General features: G+C 42.0%; 1 protein-coding gene across 5 annotated transcripts; it reads right to left on the bottom strand.

Annotated features, from left to right (window-relative positions):
- Positions 1–55: 55 nt before the first annotated feature.
- Positions 56–18813, bottom strand: tut4 (terminal uridylyl transferase 4). 5 transcript variants are annotated; one of them, XM_020108542.2, is made up of 30 exons: positions 18425–18813; positions 15781–16337; positions 15544–15692; positions 14318–14434; positions 14042–14219; positions 13544–13632; positions 13379–13430; positions 13002–13071; positions 12017–12143; positions 11469–11588; positions 9242–9436; positions 8917–9091; positions 8300–8826; positions 7820–7970; positions 7353–7439; positions 6909–7012; positions 6748–6805; positions 6032–6135; positions 5858–5947; positions 5023–5136; positions 4849–4926; positions 4497–4674; positions 4365–4412; positions 4123–4205; positions 3879–3994; positions 3192–3346; positions 2986–3083; positions 1986–2532; positions 987–1151; positions 56–584 (listed from the first exon to the last, which is right to left on the bottom strand). In XM_020108542.2, exons 2-30 carry the CDS (start codon positions 16256–16258, stop codon positions 496–498), a joined length of 4542 nt encoding a protein of 1513 aa, XP_019964101.2. In that variant the 5' UTR covers positions 16259–16337; positions 18425–18813; the 3' UTR covers positions 56–495. The 5 variants fall into 5 exon arrangements, with proteins under 5 accessions (XP_019964101.2, XP_069378833.1, XP_069378831.1 ...); XM_069522732.1 differs by having other exon boundaries at positions 14318–14431; positions 18425–18763; XM_069522730.1 differs by lacking the exon at positions 18425–18813 and adding an exon at positions 18224–18357.
- Between the last annotated feature and the right edge of the window lie 422 nt (positions 18814–19235).

Here is a 19235-nt window from a genome sequence, read left to right as displayed (position 1 = left end):
TCGTCCATCTTTACAAACACTGATAGAAACGGATGAAGCCACAGACACAACCAACTTGTTCGCTTTTTTCTTTATTTTTTTTGTAGCTTTTTTTAGGTTTTGAGATTTTTCCCTTTTTTCTTGCTATCCCTGCTTTTGGCACTAAATACTGAGGGTGACACGTTAGATTGTTTTTGAAACAAACGTCTATTCAAAGCCTTCATCTTGCGGCAAGCAAAGTATGAATACAGCTAATAAAAATAAAGGTTTACATTTGTCCTCCTTACTTTACACATAAAATAAAAACACTTTTGGACCCCCTCAAAAACGGGGGTATTAAAATATTTGACATTTGTATCACAAATCAATGTAATGAGACAAAAAGTAAAACATAAAAACTGTACAAAAATGATAAAATTCATTTTAAAAATTTCCTGTGATCAAATGATGCAAAGAGTACGTGACTCTGCTCTGTTATGTTACTGACCACGAACCGAACTCAAATGAAAGACGAGGTCATTTCTTCTGCTGGATGAAGTTCAGATTGACCTGATGTCGGACATGAGGGACCAGAGGGAAGTTTGGGTTTGGATTCACCACAGAACCTGATGAACGAGAGAATTAAAACAAAAAGTCAGGTCGTTGTCTGTGGAGAACAAGAGACGATAAAAACTTGAATTATCGTCCTGTGGTGGTTTTTCTCCACCAGAGACACTTTGATCACTGAAATCTTATCAGTTCATCTTCAACTGTTGAAAATGTGAATGATCCCTAAAGGCAGACTGAGAGATCATGGTCACATGACCTCACAAATCTAACAAACCTGAGTCTTTCACCTCTTCTACACCAACATTAGCAGGTATACATTCAGGTGTGCTACACGTGGGTACCACCCACCAAATTTCAAGTTCTTGAGATACTATGTTCACAACAAGAAGAACTTGAAACCATAACGCCTCCGGCCACTAGGTGTCTTCGGCATGAACACATGTAAAAACATGTCTGACCTTGGGCCATGAAGGGTTTTCCAGGCTGGAAGCCTCCGTTGCCCTGCTGGATGAAGTTCTGGGGCATCCTGTAGGGCCACGATGGAGCCAGGGCGTACTGGGGTGTTTTATTATGCTCCCACACACGAGAGCCTTGACTCACACCCACAAACGGGGGGCCTGACTCTGTAGAGACAAGATGAAAAATACACAAAGTTCAATAAATTAGAGAAACAAACACCTTTTTCCTTCCCCTTTAAAGTTATGAGCCAAAACACAGAACCTCAACATCAAATCCTCACCCGTGTGAAATGAGAGGAAGTATTTTAAAAAGCAACTCAACACCTGAATTCAGTTTTGTTTCATTGTGCAAATGAAAAGTCCCATGTAGGAAAAATCAGGCTGGAGTCGTACTTCATCATCAGGACCCATTTGAACAAGCTGTGGAGGCTTTAATCTTCCTGCAGCGGCTGCAGGTTCAGTTTCGACTCGGCCCTTCACTGCACGTCTTCCCCACTCTCTCCCACTTCAACACCTAAATTAATACGGCCCAGAAATGTGCTTTGCCACATCAGCTCATAAAAGTCTAAAAGTAAAAAATCCACTCATCTTCCACAAATTCATTGGAGCCAAACCCGACAACATGCTGTATTTTAGGATTGGGTCACTTTTAGTTTATGAGCTACACACGACTTCCTACTGTAGCTGTTAAAATATGTCATGACTAATATTAACAGATCTAATTCGTTTTATTTCTCTCAGGTCTTCATTTGTTGTGTAAATGTACTAATCTAAATTAACAATGTGCATTTTTATAAAACTATGTGACATGTTAAGTTTGTCCAGTTCTAAAAATGATAAATGTCTAAATTTAAAAATAAAATGGTGAAATAAAAACGATGGAAGGTTCAATAGAATGACAGTAAAACTCAGAGGAGTGGAATTAGTGTTAAGTTGCTCTTTCAAGACACGAGAAACAGAATCCCACACACGGTGCAGCCACAGTTCACCCGTGAGTACCTGTCTTGACAACAGTGCCATTTCCCATTAGTGACCCAGGTTGTGCCATGTGGTTGTGCCAGTGTCCTTCCCGTCCTGGCCCACCGATGCCCAGCTGTCTCCCCGCCGGCTGAGCGAAGATGATGCTGGGGTCGTTCAGGTTCATGGGATTGGGACTGACCCCTGAGCCTGTGGGACTCCCCTTCCCCGACGCAGAGCGCAGAGCAAATTTCAGGCCGGGTGGGGAGGGAACGGGGTTGGAGGACGTGGTGAGGACCGGTCCATGGATGGGCCAGGAGGTGGAGGGGATGTGGACCGGGTGATGAGACTGCCCCTGGGACTGGTGTTGGTGAGAGGGCAGAAGACCCAGTGCTGTGAGCGCCCCTGGGTGGTACTGGCCTGGAAGAGAGTTGGGGAAGCTAAAGAGGGACAGGGGGACCTGGGGGTGGGCTGGCTGTTTCGGGGGACCAGCAGAACTGGTCTTACTGTGGGAGGGCTGAGGGGAGCTGGAGGACTGGGAGGCACTCTGAGGCTGTGGGGAGTAGGGCGGAGTCTGCCGAGTGTCCGACTGTCAAGAAGAAAGAAGAAGAAAAAAGTTAGAACGCCAACAAAATGAAATCTTTCATATTCAGTCAATCGAATGGGAAAACAATTAAAGTTAAATTAATGTTATGAACATTTTGCTGTTTGACAAATTTAATTTGTCCACATTTCTGGATATTGTTCAGAAAACAAACTTATGATTATAACAAATTTTTATTTTAGTGTTTCAGTGGCTGCATTTGCAGAAAAGTCTTAACTGATGACACCAAAAACTTTCTGCTCTCTATCCATCGCTTACACTCACATTCTCAATGAACACTTTAAAACATAACCTCCTTGGCAGAGATAATGAAGTGACTATGAAATGTCAGAGTAATGTTTCACTCAGTTTACAGGACGTTCACTGTATTTGGACACAGAAGTTTACAGGAGAAGGTATTTTAATAATTCTCTGTAACGTCTTGTCTGCTGTACTCACACACTCGGAGGGTTGTCTGGTTCTTCCAGGACAGTCTGCAGCTGCCTGAGGGATGGGGATGGACTGAGAGCTCACCATCGTTCTTACCATGTGAGGAACTGTGAAGAGCAAGCACTTTTATTATAATACTGATGTTGTAAAATGTGTGAATTGACGGGTGAGGTTGTTTTCACTTGTGAAGTAAGCGTCTGTGGGTCTGTGGGTACCTGGAGCTCCGGCTGCCCTCTGTTTAAGGTGGCGGTACTCGGGACAGTCCCTCCGTACGTGACCCATGTCCCCACACTGGAAACAGCGCCTGTCCTTCGACTCACGCTCCTCCTCTCTACTGTCCTCGTCTTTGTCGTTTTCCTTCTTCTTCATCCTGGAAATGAAAAAAAACGGTGAGGGCACATTAAGAACGGAGGGATATGATAAATCTGAGTAGAAGCATTTCTCCAGGTAGCAAACCTTCTGTGTAATTTGACAATCGTATCGGTTCAAATACTGATTTCTCTTTCTGTGTCATTCCTTTGTATTATTTATTGGCCTCGTTTGAATTTCCCTGTGTCTATTTTTTGATGTGTCATGTTGACAATGTTGAAATAAAGATCAGATAAGTTTGTAATTACTTTATGAACTGAATCAAAACGACCCATAGTATCATACCTAAATCTAAAAGCTTGGAAATAATTAAAAGGAAGTGGAAATCAACTATGAGAGGTAATTACAGGTGGAATGATTCTCCAAATCCATGAAAAAATTAATTTCATAAAAACGTTTCAGTGTGAGAACGCACAAAATAGCATCTACATCAATTTATAACATATTTATTACTTCTCATTATTTTCTTCTAGTGTTTTCTTGGAATTCTCCTGTGTCGAGAGAAAAATATCCCTGAATGAAGGATGGACAACCTGCGTCTCTTTGGACAGTCTTTCATGTAATGTCCAATCTTCCCGCAGATCCTGCAGCATCTGTCATTGGGCGCCAACTCGCCATCTGTCAGCACCTTGGAGTCAAAGAAATAGTCCTGCAGCAGAACGAGAGAGAGAGAGAGAGAGAGATGTTTAAACATCAGGGATCAGGATCCGTTTCCTCAAGACAGAAGGAGACAGAATTCAATTATAACATTTCAGCATATTTTTTTGAAAGACGTACCACTTCAGTGCCGGGGATGGGATAGAAAGGAGTTCCAAACAACTTCCTGCCATTTATAAAAGCCTTCATGATGAAGTTTGTCACTGCAGGAAGGAAAAAGAGTCAGCGTGAGGGACAAGGGGAGTTTTAAAGTGTTTTATAACAAAATTCAAAGTTTTTACTGTCCATTAAAAACTTTCTGTGTACCTGTTGCACATGAGAGTTGGGAATATCTATCTACTTGTTGTCATGATAGAACTTACTTTTGCGAGAAACTCCAGCACCAAGATTATGATTCAAATCAAAGGGATCTGTGGAGAGGAACAAATGAATATGAAGGAAAGAAGAGAGTGAAGCAGGTTAAGACAAAACAATCAGCTGATCCGCGTCAGCACCTTCAATAGCGATGCACTTGCTGGTCCACTGTTTCTCAAACGTTGTGAGACGTTTTCTTTGGCGGATGCTGATGACGTGTTCTTTGAAGTCAAACTCTTCCGTATAGAAGCGCAGGAGGCCCAACCACAGCTCCCCGACCGACTCCGTGTTAGGCTGCAGCACAGAGAGACGCCGACGCTGTGTGGACAGAAGAAAAACACGCCGGCTACAAACTTCAACAGGAACAGAGCGACAGGAGGTGAGAAGATACACGACAATGTTCAATCATATGAAATAGTTCAACACTGCCGCAAGTTAAACGACCGAGTCGTGTGTACATTTGAGTCATGAAGTCATTTTTATTAAACTCACCAGATCCTCAAGGTTGTCAAAAAAGAAAGCGTTCCAGCCATCGACCATCCGCTGAGGAACAGTCTGCCCGTCAAAGATCTAAAAAATAACATCCAACAGATTAATGAAAACTGAAAGACTTCATACAGGTACAGATTATTTCTGATGCCGCGGCGATCGATCAGTGACCGATACCTCCTGCAGGACAGGAATGACTGGTGGCTGCCTCTGCTGGAGGAAGTAGAGCACCATCAGGATGTAGGCATAAGATGATAAACTTCCCCTGGATGCATCTCCTATGTCACAGCGCTGTGAACACAGAGGCAGGTTAGAGACAGTTACACTGTGGTTCCTTTCAGTGCTACGAGAAATCACAGGACATCCCCAAAAGACCAGTCACACTGATCATAGGGGGCACCAAGAGAAACCTCCAAAAAACCTAATATAGTTTTTTACTATGCTTCCACTTTAGCTGTGCTCTCTCCCGCAGCAGTAAGGCTGCAACCATACGAATGTGTTGTCTTTAAAATACTGATTTAAAACTAAAATGATCTCTGTCCACACAAGTGTTTTAGCCCCATTTCAGAAAAACCCATAAACCCAAAGACACATGAACATGCGTCTCCATTCAGGAGGTCGTGTTTGTTTGTTTTTTTATCAGCAGGAGATTTTGTGGATGAGTGAGACATGATGCAAGTAAGAACCCATTAAATTCAGGTTCAGATTTAAACTTTTGAGTAAAACAAATGATGGATCTTGATGAAAAATCTGGATCTAGTAAATTTAAATAAAGGACTGTCTGGCCTTAGTAAAGTTACGCACTCTGCTAAGTGGAATTTCCAAAAGTCTCCATTTGGCCCAAATATAACGAACCCCCAGAGTTTTCCAACCAAAACAGGAGCAGCAGCGTTTCCAAACATCTCCAACTCAGGCGGTCAAAAACACAGAGTGGTGTGGATTTAGCCTCCGCAGTTCTTGTCAGGCAGGAAGTGCTTAGAGTTGCTACATCAGTTAGTCCTCTCTGACATACCTTCGCAAAAACCTTCATTGTGTATCCAAGGAACTGCACGCGTGGATCCAGGGCTGCATACGTAGCCAGCATTCTGGTGTTGTGTTGAGCCTACAGAGGTGATACATCCACATTTATTCACAGCACTCAACAGTTAACGCGTAACATTCTGGTATGAAAACCTTGTTCACTCACCAGAGTGTTATAAAGGCTAATATCTCCCTCCAAACCACTCTGTCTGTGCTCAAACTTCACAATAGGCACTTTAGCTGTTGTAATAGGCAAGATGTTCCTCAAACCTGTGACGATGGAAAAAATAGAGCCGTTTTCAGACATGAGCTGAAGGTAAAGTCCCGGGAATCGGGTACGGACTTTATCCGAAGTTTGCCTTTCACACATGCACAACATAGCAGGAGGTTTTCTGCACAGACTTGTTCACAACAGCTACAAATCCTCTGCATTATTCAGGTGAGAGGTGGCGCAGCAGGGTGAAGCAGACAGAGACAGGAAGTGACATATTAACTCTGCTGCAGAGATCACGTGATCATGTTTACGTCACCCTGACGCTGCCATTAGCTCGCCACAAACTCTCGAGACATCTTCGCCTGTGTCTTCTTCTTCGTGTAATCACCAGGAGAGGTTTGTTTTCTGTGTGTTAGAAGTGCTGTGGTCTCAAATCAGATTGTCCTGACTTTCTATGTGTTACGACATTATGCTCAGAGGCCAGGCGGAGCCTCTCACTCTGACTTTTGCGTTTACATATGCACCTCCTCCGGAGATAATACGGAGGATCTGCAGAGTTCAGTGCATGTCTGAAGGCAGCTTAGGAGATCACAGTCTATCAGGTTCGGTCCTTGACATGCATCACATTTTCATGAAGGGGTAGAGAGATTTGTAAACGGTCAATTCACCTGTATGCTTCTTTAGCACCTTTGCAAGGCCTTCAATGATCTCTTTGCAGTTCAGCTTCTGTTGAGACAGAAGTGTCAGAAAGAGTCACATCTCTGATACACTGAGGAAACACTGAGTTGAGTCAGATGTCGGAGCTGATGTGTGTTTAGTTTTTCTCTACCTCTGCAGTTTCATGACCCTCCAGCGTCATGCAGATGTCGAGGTCACTGTCGCGGAAACCAAAACCATTTTTGGAGGAACCGAACAGGCAGAGCTGAGCTTTATCTGCGGGTTCAGATACAGGAAGCGATTTCGATTTTCTATTATTAACACTATTATTAACGCTTTTCCATACTCTAATGTTGTGAAGCCTAAACCCCTGCACATGCTTCACACTACGTGGAAATCATTATATCTTGTTAACAGCTGGAAAGCTTTTAACTTGAAGTGTACTGAGGAAGCATCAAAAGTAAACAACAAAAGCAAATTAACACTGCAAAAAGGGAGAAAACAGCAAAAGTAAAATATGTAGCGTCCGGCTCACACACATCAGTAAGAACTGGTTCTCTCTTCAGAGACAAACATTCTGGAATATGTCGGGCTGTATTTTAACCTGGGTGCTCACCGTTGTACTCCTTCCTTATAAACCTCTCCAGGCCTACGAGGATCTGCTCCCTCTTCTGCTGCTCTACAGGTGTTGGTGACAATTCATCTACAACAGCAGAGCAGGACACACAGAGCCAATGAATTCAGTCAAACTAAATAAAGTGTATCCGCAGCTATTTGGGCGCATTTAACATTTAATGAGTCTACGTTTAGAAAATGTAACGTTGCTCTTTCTTCATCTTAATTGAAGTGAACTGAAGATTTGGGGGATTTTAAAAAACAAGACGTTGAAGATGATGTTTATTCTAGAAAATAATACTGATCAAATTTCATAGATAAAATCTGCTTTTTTTCTGCTTTTCATGCCCACTGCTCATTACCAGTGATGCTCCAAAGTAGACAGTGAATATGTATGTTTTACCCAGCGTTTTCCTAAAGACAACATAATGTGAGAGAAGAGTCAGAACTGCCCTGTTGCCTACGTACAGTAGCACAGTTTACAGAGCCCGTCGAGAATTTCTCTGAAGAGCTCGTTCATGGGAGGCAAAAGTTTCAGCTCAATCTTCTTAAAGTCTTCGGGACAATCATCCTTCAAGTGACCATCTCGTTTGCAGATGCTGCAAACAACAGTAGGAGGCTGGAAGGAGAAAGTTTGGATATAAAATGACACTTTAGACAAGAACTCAACACTATTGAGAATAACTCAATGAAATAAAACGTCACAAGTTGCACAGTTTGAAAATAACATTTCTTAACGTTGAGCACAAAGCATGTTCACAGCAACAACAACTGGTTCTCCAGTTTGAGGTTCTGCGTACTGAGTCAACTTCACCGGAAACAGATGTGCAGCCGGTCTCAGAAAGAAAAGCAGCCACCAGCATTAGCATAGGACAGGCAGACATTTCAAAACAGTTTGACTGCAACATATATTACATATGTAAAGTGTTAAGTGTTTGAAATTATTACCTTTCCACCAGTGAAAATCATCTTATCAAAGACATAGTGCAGATCCTCCATTGAAACATTCTCCTCCTTCTCTGAATCATCGTTTTCCTCTTCCTCTTCCTCCTCCCCCTCCTTGTCACTGTCCAGCAGGCCATTGGGGGAGAGTGAGGGTTTGTTCCCCTCGTTGAGCATCATGTCCATGAGGCTGGCGTCTAAAGTCCTCTCGTCCTTCCTTTTGGACAAATCTGAACCATCTTCATCGTTGCTGTCATGCTCCTCGTCGTCCTTCAGCCTCTGCTGCCCCCTCTGGCATTTTTCACCTTTCTCGTCGTCTTCCTCCTTCTGCACAGATGCACCCTCTTTCCTCTCGACCCCTTCCAGTTTTGCACCTTGCCTGCCGACTCCTTTGCTTCTCTGACGGCCCCGGTGACCCCGTCTCTGAGGGCACGCAAAGTATTTGTAAGCGGAGCGGAAGCGCTCCTGGATGTACTCGAAAACCATTTGGCTGTTCAAGCTTCGTGCAACATTCCTCTTCAAGGCAAACGGATCTAAAAACAAAAAGGATAAAGACACAGAGTGAATTAAATTTTTTTCTTTGAGCTTTTATGAATAACATTTTCAACAGAGAGGTCTCCTACCTTCAATGGCAAGCCTGCGGCGAGGCCAGTTCTTGACTTCTCTAGAGAGGAGTACCTTTAAGCGGATGCTGATGATGTATTCTTCAAGTGCAAACTCCAGTGTGTAGAAACGCAAGAGTTCCAACCACAGCTGGCCCAACGTCACACCTTTACCCAGGTCTAAGGTTAAGCGAGTCTATGAGGGATAGTAACAGAGGGTTAGTTAAAAACAGACTGAGAAGAATAATCAATACAGCCCTTCATAAAAGTAAGATGAGGATTCTAAATCAAAGGTAATTTAACCTGGCCTTGTGCTAATTGTAATGTGTTCTGTATTGTGACTCACCAAACCCTCTGAAAAATGAGAATCATCAAGTTTGTTCTGTTCCAGTTTGGATCGACTTTCTCCTCTGGCCTCGTTTCTGTTCTCCCCTCGTCCCTCTGTGGAGCTGGGAGGTCTGTGCTCCCATCGCACGAACATGTCCAGCGCAATTCCAGTTAGATGATACTCATCCACATGTTTCACATCGAAACCTTCGATCTGAAAAAGCAAAAGAAATTAAAGCGACCAGAGTGGAAGAGTTCAAAAACTCAAAAACATGACGACTGTTTTTAAAGAGCCACTTTTGTCAGGACAGAAACGTTTTTATGGTAAAATGTTAAAAGGCTTCCAAAGCTAGTAAATCTACAAAATGCCCAGAATATTTCCCTCACAATGTGAGTTCTAATTCCCTGTCACTAAATTAAGAAGTTGTTGAAAATCCAAAGCAGCAGTTTTTACTAACTCCAGAGTTGAACATCATCCAACAACAACTCATTTTCCTTGACTTTCCTAAAAAGGCATATAGAAATAAACAAATGACAAATATGTAACCTAAGCTCCTGATCATTAACAAGAGAACTTGTGATCATGATTCAAATCAGTATAATCACACAGCAGATTCTGAATCGCTCGTGCAGGTAGCTCCTTCAGAAGACTCAACAGACGGGATGAACCTGCTCCTCCTGCTCGAATTTAGACTCACGCATACCAGACTAATGGTGCCTCTGCTGCCAATTATAAATAAGACAACTGTTATTATACTGATTTGTTCTACATCAATACTCAACATTCAGCTCTCACATTGAAAATCAAACTCAGATTCTTGTACAGAATTAAAGGAGTTTGTCTTCTACCAACTGTGAAACTATGGAGCAGCAACACTTAGCAGTCAAACCCTGTGTATCTATCAGAGTCGTTCCAGAGAGTAGTTTGAGCAGTTAATTAGATCTAGAAATGTCATATCCTGAATTTGCTCCACTATATGGTCTATTTGCTGCAGATTCCTTGCAGCGCAGCTACTGATTCATGTTTGAATCATCCGATTTGGTATCACACGTCTGGTTTAACCAGTCCAACAGGCAGCTGTGACACTGCCCAGGTACAGTCATGACACTTACCGCACAAAAACATTCTGGCCTCCGAAGGCTATTGATTTTGAATCACTCTTCAACAACCTGTTGCTTGACATTTGTCATAATCTCTGATAGCGACTGGTGGCACTAAAAGCCTGAGTCGTCAAAAAACAACACTCGTCTTGAAGATAAAATCTGGAGGAAAGAAAATCTCACCTACACTTAAATAAACATTACAGAGGCGTTCTTCCTGCTCTGCGCTGAAAACAACTGCTACATCATTTAAGAACAGGAATGATAAATGCAATCCTAATAAAGCGGGTCATTTCTTGTCTTCATATAACTATCAATATGAATTTTACGCCTTCAAGAAATGAATGATTTTTAGCAGCCTCAACAGAAACAAGATGCAGACAGGACTGGGTGGGGGGGGGTCTTCATTACACCAGGCTGTGACATTTAGACTACCAATTATATTTTCTGAGAAATGTTTTGAATTTCAATGCTAAGTTAAGTTAAGTTACAAATCTGTGTATTTTATCTACACAACACAGTTGTCATTGGAAATGTTATGTAAAAATAATTCAAGTATGCAGCCAGTATTTGCAGTTAGTACTTTTCTGAAACTTTTTCCTCCATTTAAATCTGAATGTGACGATCTCTGTCTTTGAGCAACTAAATGTGACAAATGCTGAGGGGTTCCCCGGCCTGGTGGGATATGTTGTCCCTCCAGGGAGATCTGGGTGTGTTCCCCTGCGTCTCCAACCAGTTGGGCGTACCGGCATCCCGATGAGATGCCTGAGCCAATCTTAACAGGCCCTTTTCAACCAAACAGAGCAGCGGTTCTACCCTGAACTCTGTCTCATATCCACTGCTTGTGTTCACAATCTCATTCTTTTGGTCTCTACTATTCATTCATTCATTCATGTGTTTAGAAAAATAATTAAAAAGGGAGAAGCACTGAATCTCCTTGGGAATGAGGTGTTGACCTCTGTTAAGTGTCATTCTCCATCTTACTCCCTCCTCATTTCCTGTTACCTTTCTACTTTCAGCTACTGTATAAGAATAATAAAGAGAAAGACAAATAAAAGCTATCGGCCGAGGAGGGTGGAAACAGAGTGACACTTCAGCGACAGTGAAAAAGACTCAAGTCCTGAAGAATGCAACACTTCACCTACCCAGCGGCCCAGGTAGACGGGGAGGATGGGCTCTTTCCTCTGCTGCAGGAAGAAGATAACCATGAGGGCGAAGGAGTACGAGGGAATGCCACCTTCAGACTGGCAGTCGATGTGACACAGCTGCAGAGATAAATACAAATGAATTGGTCCAATTATAAAATATAGTGTTAACATTAAGACCATTACACAAAAGTTACGTTTTCAGTGTTGCTGTGTGTATTGTGAATGTAAACGTTCTGCAAGGTGAAGAAATCCGTCTGTGACAAAGGAAGCTCCTCCCCGACAGAAAACACAGACAGTGTGAGGAATGTGATTTGTTTTATGAGCATGAAATACATGTAAACATTTTCAAGTAACAACCCAAATTATATTATGACCCTGAATATTATCAAAACATGTCTCCTTTAAAATCCAATGTGTCCAGTATTATAGAACTCCTTGAGCATTTGCTGCAGGAAAAATGAACTAAACAACAAAAACAAGGAACCCCACTTCAATATCTTTATCCTTTCTTTTTCTACTGAGGTGTCAGTCGCTCGCTGCCTTACCCTTGCCCAGTAGCGGAAGGCCAGCACCAGGGGGGCCAATCGGGGCTCCAGTTTAACCAGGGCTGCCAGGTGATTGGTGGTGAGGCAAGCAATGTCATTACCTGCACTCACTTTACAGATCAGGCCACTGCACAGAGGTGAAGAAAGCCAGCAATGAAATACTGGAGACATTTTCTTTTTTTTAATCAAATAAAACATAGAATATTGTCACTAAGTCCAGCAGTGTTTGACCTAATAAAGATGACACTAGAAAACAATTAGATGATACTGAAGTGGAAGCTACATCTAACTGATCCCAGAACAGCATTCTGTCCAAAAATTAACCTGATATTAACTCGCCAAGAAAGTTATGTTGTCTGTTTGTCTGTTAGCAAGAATAAAAACTGGTGAACCGATATGTGCATTTGTTTTTGAAAGGAGTGGGGGAAAAAAGAAAATAAAAAATACATAAAATATGAACACATTTGATCCCCAGTCTTCCCCATCTGAATGCTGAAGTGTCCTTGGGCAAGATGCTGAACACCTCATTGCCCCTCATAGAACAAAAACGTGTTGCTAATAGATGCACTGTATGAAAGGGTGTGAATGGGTGAATGGAAAACTGTGCTGTAAAGCTCTTTGAGTGTCATCAAGACTAGAAAAGCTTTATATAAACACAAACCATAATGTTAAATGAACCCACACCATTATACACAGCTGTGTGTATCGTAATTCTCATTCTGATCTCATCAGATTCTCATCGTCTTGCTTGTAAGAGATGTGGAGTTGGCGAGGAACAGACTTGGGAGTGTTGGTCTGTACAGGTTAGTCTTTAGCCTTGCTTCGTCCACTTATACATTATTATTATCACAATTAGAATATAATTACTACACACTGCAAACTATTACTTCAGTTAACTCCCTTTCTTGGAATGTATGACAATTATTTAAACATTAGGGAATATAAAAAAAACACCCTGCATTGGTGCATTTAAACCAACACCCACCTGTTTGCGTCCCGACAGAAAACAGCAGGAACTTTGGCATGAAAATCTGACTCAACTTCAGAAAATTCAGCTGAAGAGGAGAAAAAAAAAACTTGTGTCACAAACACAAATTCACTGCAACAACGCTGACAATAATTATGGATACGCTCCTAAAGGATTAAAAATGTATTCAAGATCAAGGTAGGTTATGAATTTCCAAGCAATGCATCTTGAAAATGTTCGGCTGCATCTACATTTCTTGCAACTTGCAAATATCTATTGCACACGCACACTGACAAGGCAACACCATGAATTCTAGATCAACCAGAGCAGCAGGTTAAAGCAGCTTAATAACAAGTATCAAGTCTGAATCTTAGGGTAACTTTAAAAACACTCACGGCTGCTTTTGAGAATTTCCAGCACCTGAATCAAGACCTCAGGTTGTGTCATCTGGACAAACAAAAGTAATTAGAGAAGGAGAGATTATGAGCTGCAGAATGACAGATGTGTGTTATTACAGAAAATACTTTCTTTGTTTAGTGAAACACCAGAAGCTGACTCACTGAGGGCGGGTGTGTGACATCGATATTGATGTCACTTGACTTGAAGGCAAATCGTGTGAGACATGAACCATAGAGACGGAGACAACAAGCTGCAAAACAAAGGACAAGATATTTAGGAAACATGCACCGACAAAGCTGAATATTAATATGTGAATGTATCTGGAGCAGTCACCCTGAAGAGGGCAGCAGAGTACATGGAAACTTTTTAACCTCATGAGCCGCAGGATTTAAACAGAATTGTATTCATTCTATTAATTCTTTTAATATTCATTCTATTAACCCACTAATTTACTTTGTAAGAATTGTTTTCAGTCCTACATTTTCATCTAGTTTTTCATTATTTTATCTCGATTGATTGGCGCTCTGAAGAATAACCGGACAGAGGATGACGAAGGTCTCATTTCAGAGAAACAAAATGAAAATTCAAACGTTTGTCAAGACACTTTAACACATTTTAACACTACACAGACAAAGCTGAACAACATCACAGCATAAAACCTGAGAGATGCTTCTTTATGATCTCCTCCATCTTGATGACCACGGCCTTCCGAACTTCAAAGTCTTCCTCTGAGATCCCGTGCTGTCTTGCAGTTTCTATGACGGCCGCGTCTACAGCCCTGAGCTGGGCTGCGGACGGCGGCGGAAGAGCCCGCAACTCGTTCTCCTCCTGTTTTTCCTGAGCAGAAAATATAAAATACTCAATCCTAAACCTTTTCTTGCCTAAGAGCATTAATAAGTGAGAGGAAGGACAACACAAAGTAATAAATGATATACCATGATGTTCTTCTTGTGTCTCTTCTCCTTGATGTGTTTGTGTGCTCCTTGAATGTTCTCAATGTGCACAGAACAGAGCTTGCATAAGTATTGGTAGTTTGGGTACTCGGGGGACTGCTGTCAAAAAAGAGGGAGAGGCAAAAACCATCAGTTGACATGTTCTCCTGCAGTTTGCAGATTTTGTCTTCCAGACAATAACATCATATAAACCCCACCTCCTGATAAATGACTACTGACAATTTATCAAAACTGGTTCAGATTCATTTTCTTTCAATTTATGAATCAATTCAACAGCTAATCACCTCACAACCGCTAATTATCTCTCCAGCTATTTTGCCCTCTGAGAAATCTAACGTTCAACCTATTCAGACCTGATGCAACATATGTTCGTGTATACCTGTAAGATCATTTGTACGCCTCTCTCTTTAGATCAGGATGAGACATATGCACATCTTGTGTCTTTGTTTTCAGGACATGTGACTGAGGAAATACATTGAGAATCTCTGAACAATTTGTGAGAAAAATGAAATGCATTGTGGGAAATGTAGTTTGTTTTTCAGCACTCTCAGCTTGCAAAAGTACAAAAAAGATTTTTAAAGTAGCGTTTCAGACGCTGGCTGATTTTCATTGATGAAAACTACACTGAAAAAGATTTGGATCCACCATTCTGTTCCTGCTGAGCTGCTGAAGGCTGAGTCAGTAGGAGACATGTTTGAGGAAGAGGAGGAAGAGGAGGAAGGAGTGCAGGCATCTCAGCAAGTTGGACGGATTTACAATATGCACCTGAATAAGCATGACCTGATGTTAAAATATTCTGTCAATACAACCACGTCTGCACTCGTATTTCCCCTGAGATGCAAGTCTGAAGATCTTTTAAAGACTCTTGTATGTTGAACTATTCATACAAATTCGGGCTGGTTTCGGATCAGTTCCGCGGAGTTTTGTAGCCGAAACACAGCGAGAGCGGCCTTTTTTTACAGTCTAAGTTTTACAGTTAGTTCATTTACATTTTTTGTAATGTGTAAGTATGTTTTATGTTAAAACTGAAATAAAAATACCTATACAAGTAGTTATGTCTCGTATTAGTTTGTCCTCCTGTTATTGACATAATGCGCACTGCGCATATATTCGAATGGTTCAAACCTATGTGTTTTTTTAGAGCGAATATTCGAACGTCATTTTGGAGTAATTTTGACAGCCCTAGTATACATGGATAAGTAATTTACTTTGAGCAGTCGGTGGATGTAGTCTCTGTAGAGGCGCTCCTCTGCCTGTCGGAGGCCCAGCTGTTGCTCTGTTAGGGGTCTTTCCTCCGCGGTGGGTCTCACCTCTGTGGCCTCATCAGACTGATGCATCAATGTTGCAGCTCTCACCGCTACAAACAGCAAAGAACATGCAGTTTACTTGACCCACATTTGGTGATGAAGAAACAATCATCTCAGGAAAATCTTGTGCGAACCTACCATTGGACTTTTCCTTTGCAGGAGTTATAACGGAGCTCTTGGCCTGTGCTGCGCGGGCCCCCTCAGGTGTACCAGTCACAACAGGAGAGGTGGTCTCTCTGTTTGCTGAGGGGCTGCTGTCTGCAGAAAAAGAGGCTCTGGTGTCAGGAACCTGTGTCTTCGGCTGCTGTTGTGAGTTTGCCCCTTTGCCTCTCTCTCCAGAACTTGTTCTTCCAGTGAGTCTAGTCAGCCTGGACGGCCGGCCCCTCCTCTTTTCCTGGGGAGGGTCTGTGGTACTTTTGCCTTGCCCACGGCTCCCCTGGCCGCCTATATTCTGGTCATCCTTCACACTGGTGAGGTGTTCTTTGCTGCGAGGTGCAGGTCTGGGGCCCTCTCTCTGCGCAGCAGCGTCTTTATTTGACTTGTCGCTGGACAAAGCTTTGGCTCCTCTCGTCTGAGACGGTTTGACGGATTTCACTGGACTTATGGACTCATCCATCCCTCCTGTCCAGCTGCTGCTGTCCCTGGTGGAGTCAACACCACGCTGAGGATCACCAGGCAGACAGGCCACCTGAAATCTAGGTTTAAAAAAACAATATATCAGAGCTATCAATCCAAGTGGCCGGACAGCACAACAGAACGCTTCGAGATAGTCTGTTGTGTTTTGTTTGACCAATTAAGTTGAAGAAAACCAAACAAAAACAAAAGTAAACATACAGTGAGTGTATAGAGCTTAAATAAAGATTTAAAAAATAATTAAAATCAATTACAAATAACTAAGGAATTATTCCTTCTTTAAATGTAGGGGGACTGCAATTCATTTATATACTTTTAAAAAGGAGAGTGCCACAAAGTCTACACCGTTTATTTATGACACTTGAAATAAGTAGTTGATACTGTTGACAGAAAATAAGGCAACAGTTCTGGTGACTGTTTAATAACTCAAGTTTCTCTTGCATGTTATTGAATAATGACATTAATTTGGGCTTTCAAAATGCATTCACAAGTCTACAGAAACATTTTGTCTGCCAGTTTACAGAGAAACGATGCAAACTTCATCATGCAGCACGACAATGACCCACTAACACAACAAAGGGCTTCATCAGGGGGAAAAAGTGGAAGGTTTCCGAACGGCCAAGTCAGTCGCTGAACACAACAGAGCAGCATTTCAGCTCCTGAAGAGGAAACTGAACTGCAGTGAAAAGCTTCACTAATGAAGAATGCCACAGTTTGGTGAAGTCAGGGGGTCACAGGCTTGACACAGTTATTGCAGGCAAAGCTTATGCAACCAAATATGAAATGTTTTACTTAAAGTTTCATGAAGACAAACTGCTCCTTTACTTTTGCTCAGATAAATGTGGTATGGTGTGATACAAGAGTATAAGTCTGAAGCCATTAAACCAGAAAATAAAATCTGAACTCTTATCTTATCTTATCATCTTCTACTGATCTTTAACTCTAATGTCTTCAGAGTTATAATCAAATGAATTGGACTCAAAATAGTTTTTTTTGTCTTGTTTTGTTTTAAAAGGGACTTAATGACATAATTAGATTTTTAATACTGATGCAGTGATGCGTGAACAGCCTCTTCAGCCCTTCTCAGACATTTTTTACACACAGGCCCTCAGGACAATTAAAGGAAAATATCCACAACTGTTCTAGAAAACACAACTGAGCTTCTTTATTTACAGTCAGCGAGTTCAGTGCAGTGGGTCCAAATCAAGATGCTGAGCCCTATCGGACAACCAGATAAATCTAAATGATCTTTCAATGACTGATGGCAGAGCAGAGAAGAAAAAACTAAATTTTGCAGCATGAGATTTCTACAAATTTTCCACATAATTGCCTTATTTGTGTTTTCACAAACCTCATTGGTTTTTATGGAACAAACTGTTTTACACCTGTTCCAAGTGTTGATTTAATCACTGACTATTATATTATATTATGTACAGTACAGAAGTAAGCGTATTCTGTTACACCCCCAAGTAGACAGTAGCATATAATAAATATAGTTGAGCTCAAATACCTCAATCCTGTAGTACGGACAGAGAATTAGAGCAGTGAAATAGTGTATTAAGTTATTGCTTTGTTTTCATCGTCATCTTAATTGAGGGGATTGGGGCTGAAGTAGGTTCAGGTGAGACTTGAGTAACAATATACTCGTGTAAAAATACAAGGAAAAGTACACGTGAATCCTCCACACATGCTCTTGTTGTTTAAAGTACTTATTGTGCAGAGAGATGGCCCGTTGCTGTTTTTGTTGCTATAGTTCTCATCGTTATAATTAGAAGCTAACGGAACAAGAGTTCACTGTTTCCCAGGTGTTGTCTTTTTATATCTTGAGCTGAGAATGTCCGAGGAGAGAATCAGACAAATATAGTCGCGTGTAACAGAAACAAGTGAAGTACAAGTACTGCAGCTACTGCACTGAGTTACTGTCCGCAGCTGCTGAACTCAAACACACCGAAAGAGAAGCAGGGCAGCGATGGGGACCTGAGTCCAGGCTCGCGGAGGTTTGGCTCCGTTGTTGTGGAGGTGTCGGAGCCGAGTGAGGCTCAGGTGAGACGGAAGCAGGAGCTGCATGAAGAGGGGTGGGGGGGGGGGGGGGGCAGACTTCGACACAAACCAAAGCACACGAAGAAGATCGACTCAATCAGACGCTCACCATTAAAACCAGAAGCGGATCCCCGTGCTGTGTGAGGGACTCACGGTGACACCCAGGCGGCTCTCCGCTCTCCGCTCTGCCGCCTCCTCCGCTAGCTGCCCCGGCTGAGCTAGCTGCAGTTAGCCGCTGAGCCCGGTCCGGCTGTGATAATAAATAATCCCGGAACAAAAGTCCGGTGCCGACGCGACCCGCGGGAGCTGGAAGGGAGTCACGCTGCAGCCGCGGAGCTGTTCTGGTGTCACGGTTTAACTGCCTCCGAGCTTCCGCTGCTCGTCTTGTTTTTCTGGTCCCACGGCCCCGCTCACAACAACCGCCGCCATGTTAGTTCATCACCGCGCTGCATGCTGGGACTTACAGTGGCGATGAAGAGGGGCGTGCTGCGTTCAAGGACAACTGTTTACTCATAGAATTTATTTCTCTCTTTCTCTTTCTCTTTCTTTCTCTCTCTTTTTCTCTTTCTTTCTCTCTCTTTCTTTTTCTCTTTCTTTCTTTTCTCTCTCTTTCTTTTTCTTTCTTTCTCTTTCTCTCTTTTTCTCTCTCTTTCTCTTTCTTTTCTCTCTCTTTCTTTTTCTTGTATTGAAATCGTTGTAATTGTTCAATTGTGACTTTATTCTTGTTTTATTAAAACTTTTTTTAAATTAAATTGTTCATTTATTCTTGTTTTATTAAAACTTTTGTATCGTTAAATTCTGACTTTATTCTTGTTTTTTTTTTAAACGTTGTTGCTGAATTGTGAATTTATTCTTGTATTATTCAAATGTTTTCACTGTTAAAATCTAAATCTCCTATTCGTTTTCTTCGATAAGGCCCT

Source organism: Paralichthys olivaceus, chromosome 3 (genome assembly GCF_024713975.1).
Source record: "Paralichthys olivaceus isolate ysfri-2021 chromosome 3, ASM2471397v2, whole genome shotgun sequence".
NCBI lineage: Eukaryota > Metazoa > Chordata > Actinopteri > Pleuronectiformes > Paralichthyidae > Paralichthys > Paralichthys olivaceus.
This window is presented reverse-complemented; position numbering and strand designations above follow the sequence as displayed.

Bases quoted from the DNA above. Each gene is read 5' to 3' on its own strand.
- tut4 (XM_069522730.1), bottom strand. From the start codon at position 18,342: ATGCAGCTCCTGCTTCCGTCTCACCTGAGCCTCACTCGGCTCCGACAC. The intron at 8,827-8,916 runs GTAGGAGACCTC...TTTTGTTTTTAG, and splicing joins CCGCAGGCTTGCCATTGAAG to ATCCGTTTGCCTTGAAGAGG. The intron at 4,927-5,022 runs GTATCGGTCACT...GTTATTTTTTAG, and splicing joins TCATTCCTGTCCTGCAGGAG to ATCTTTGACGGGCAGACTGT.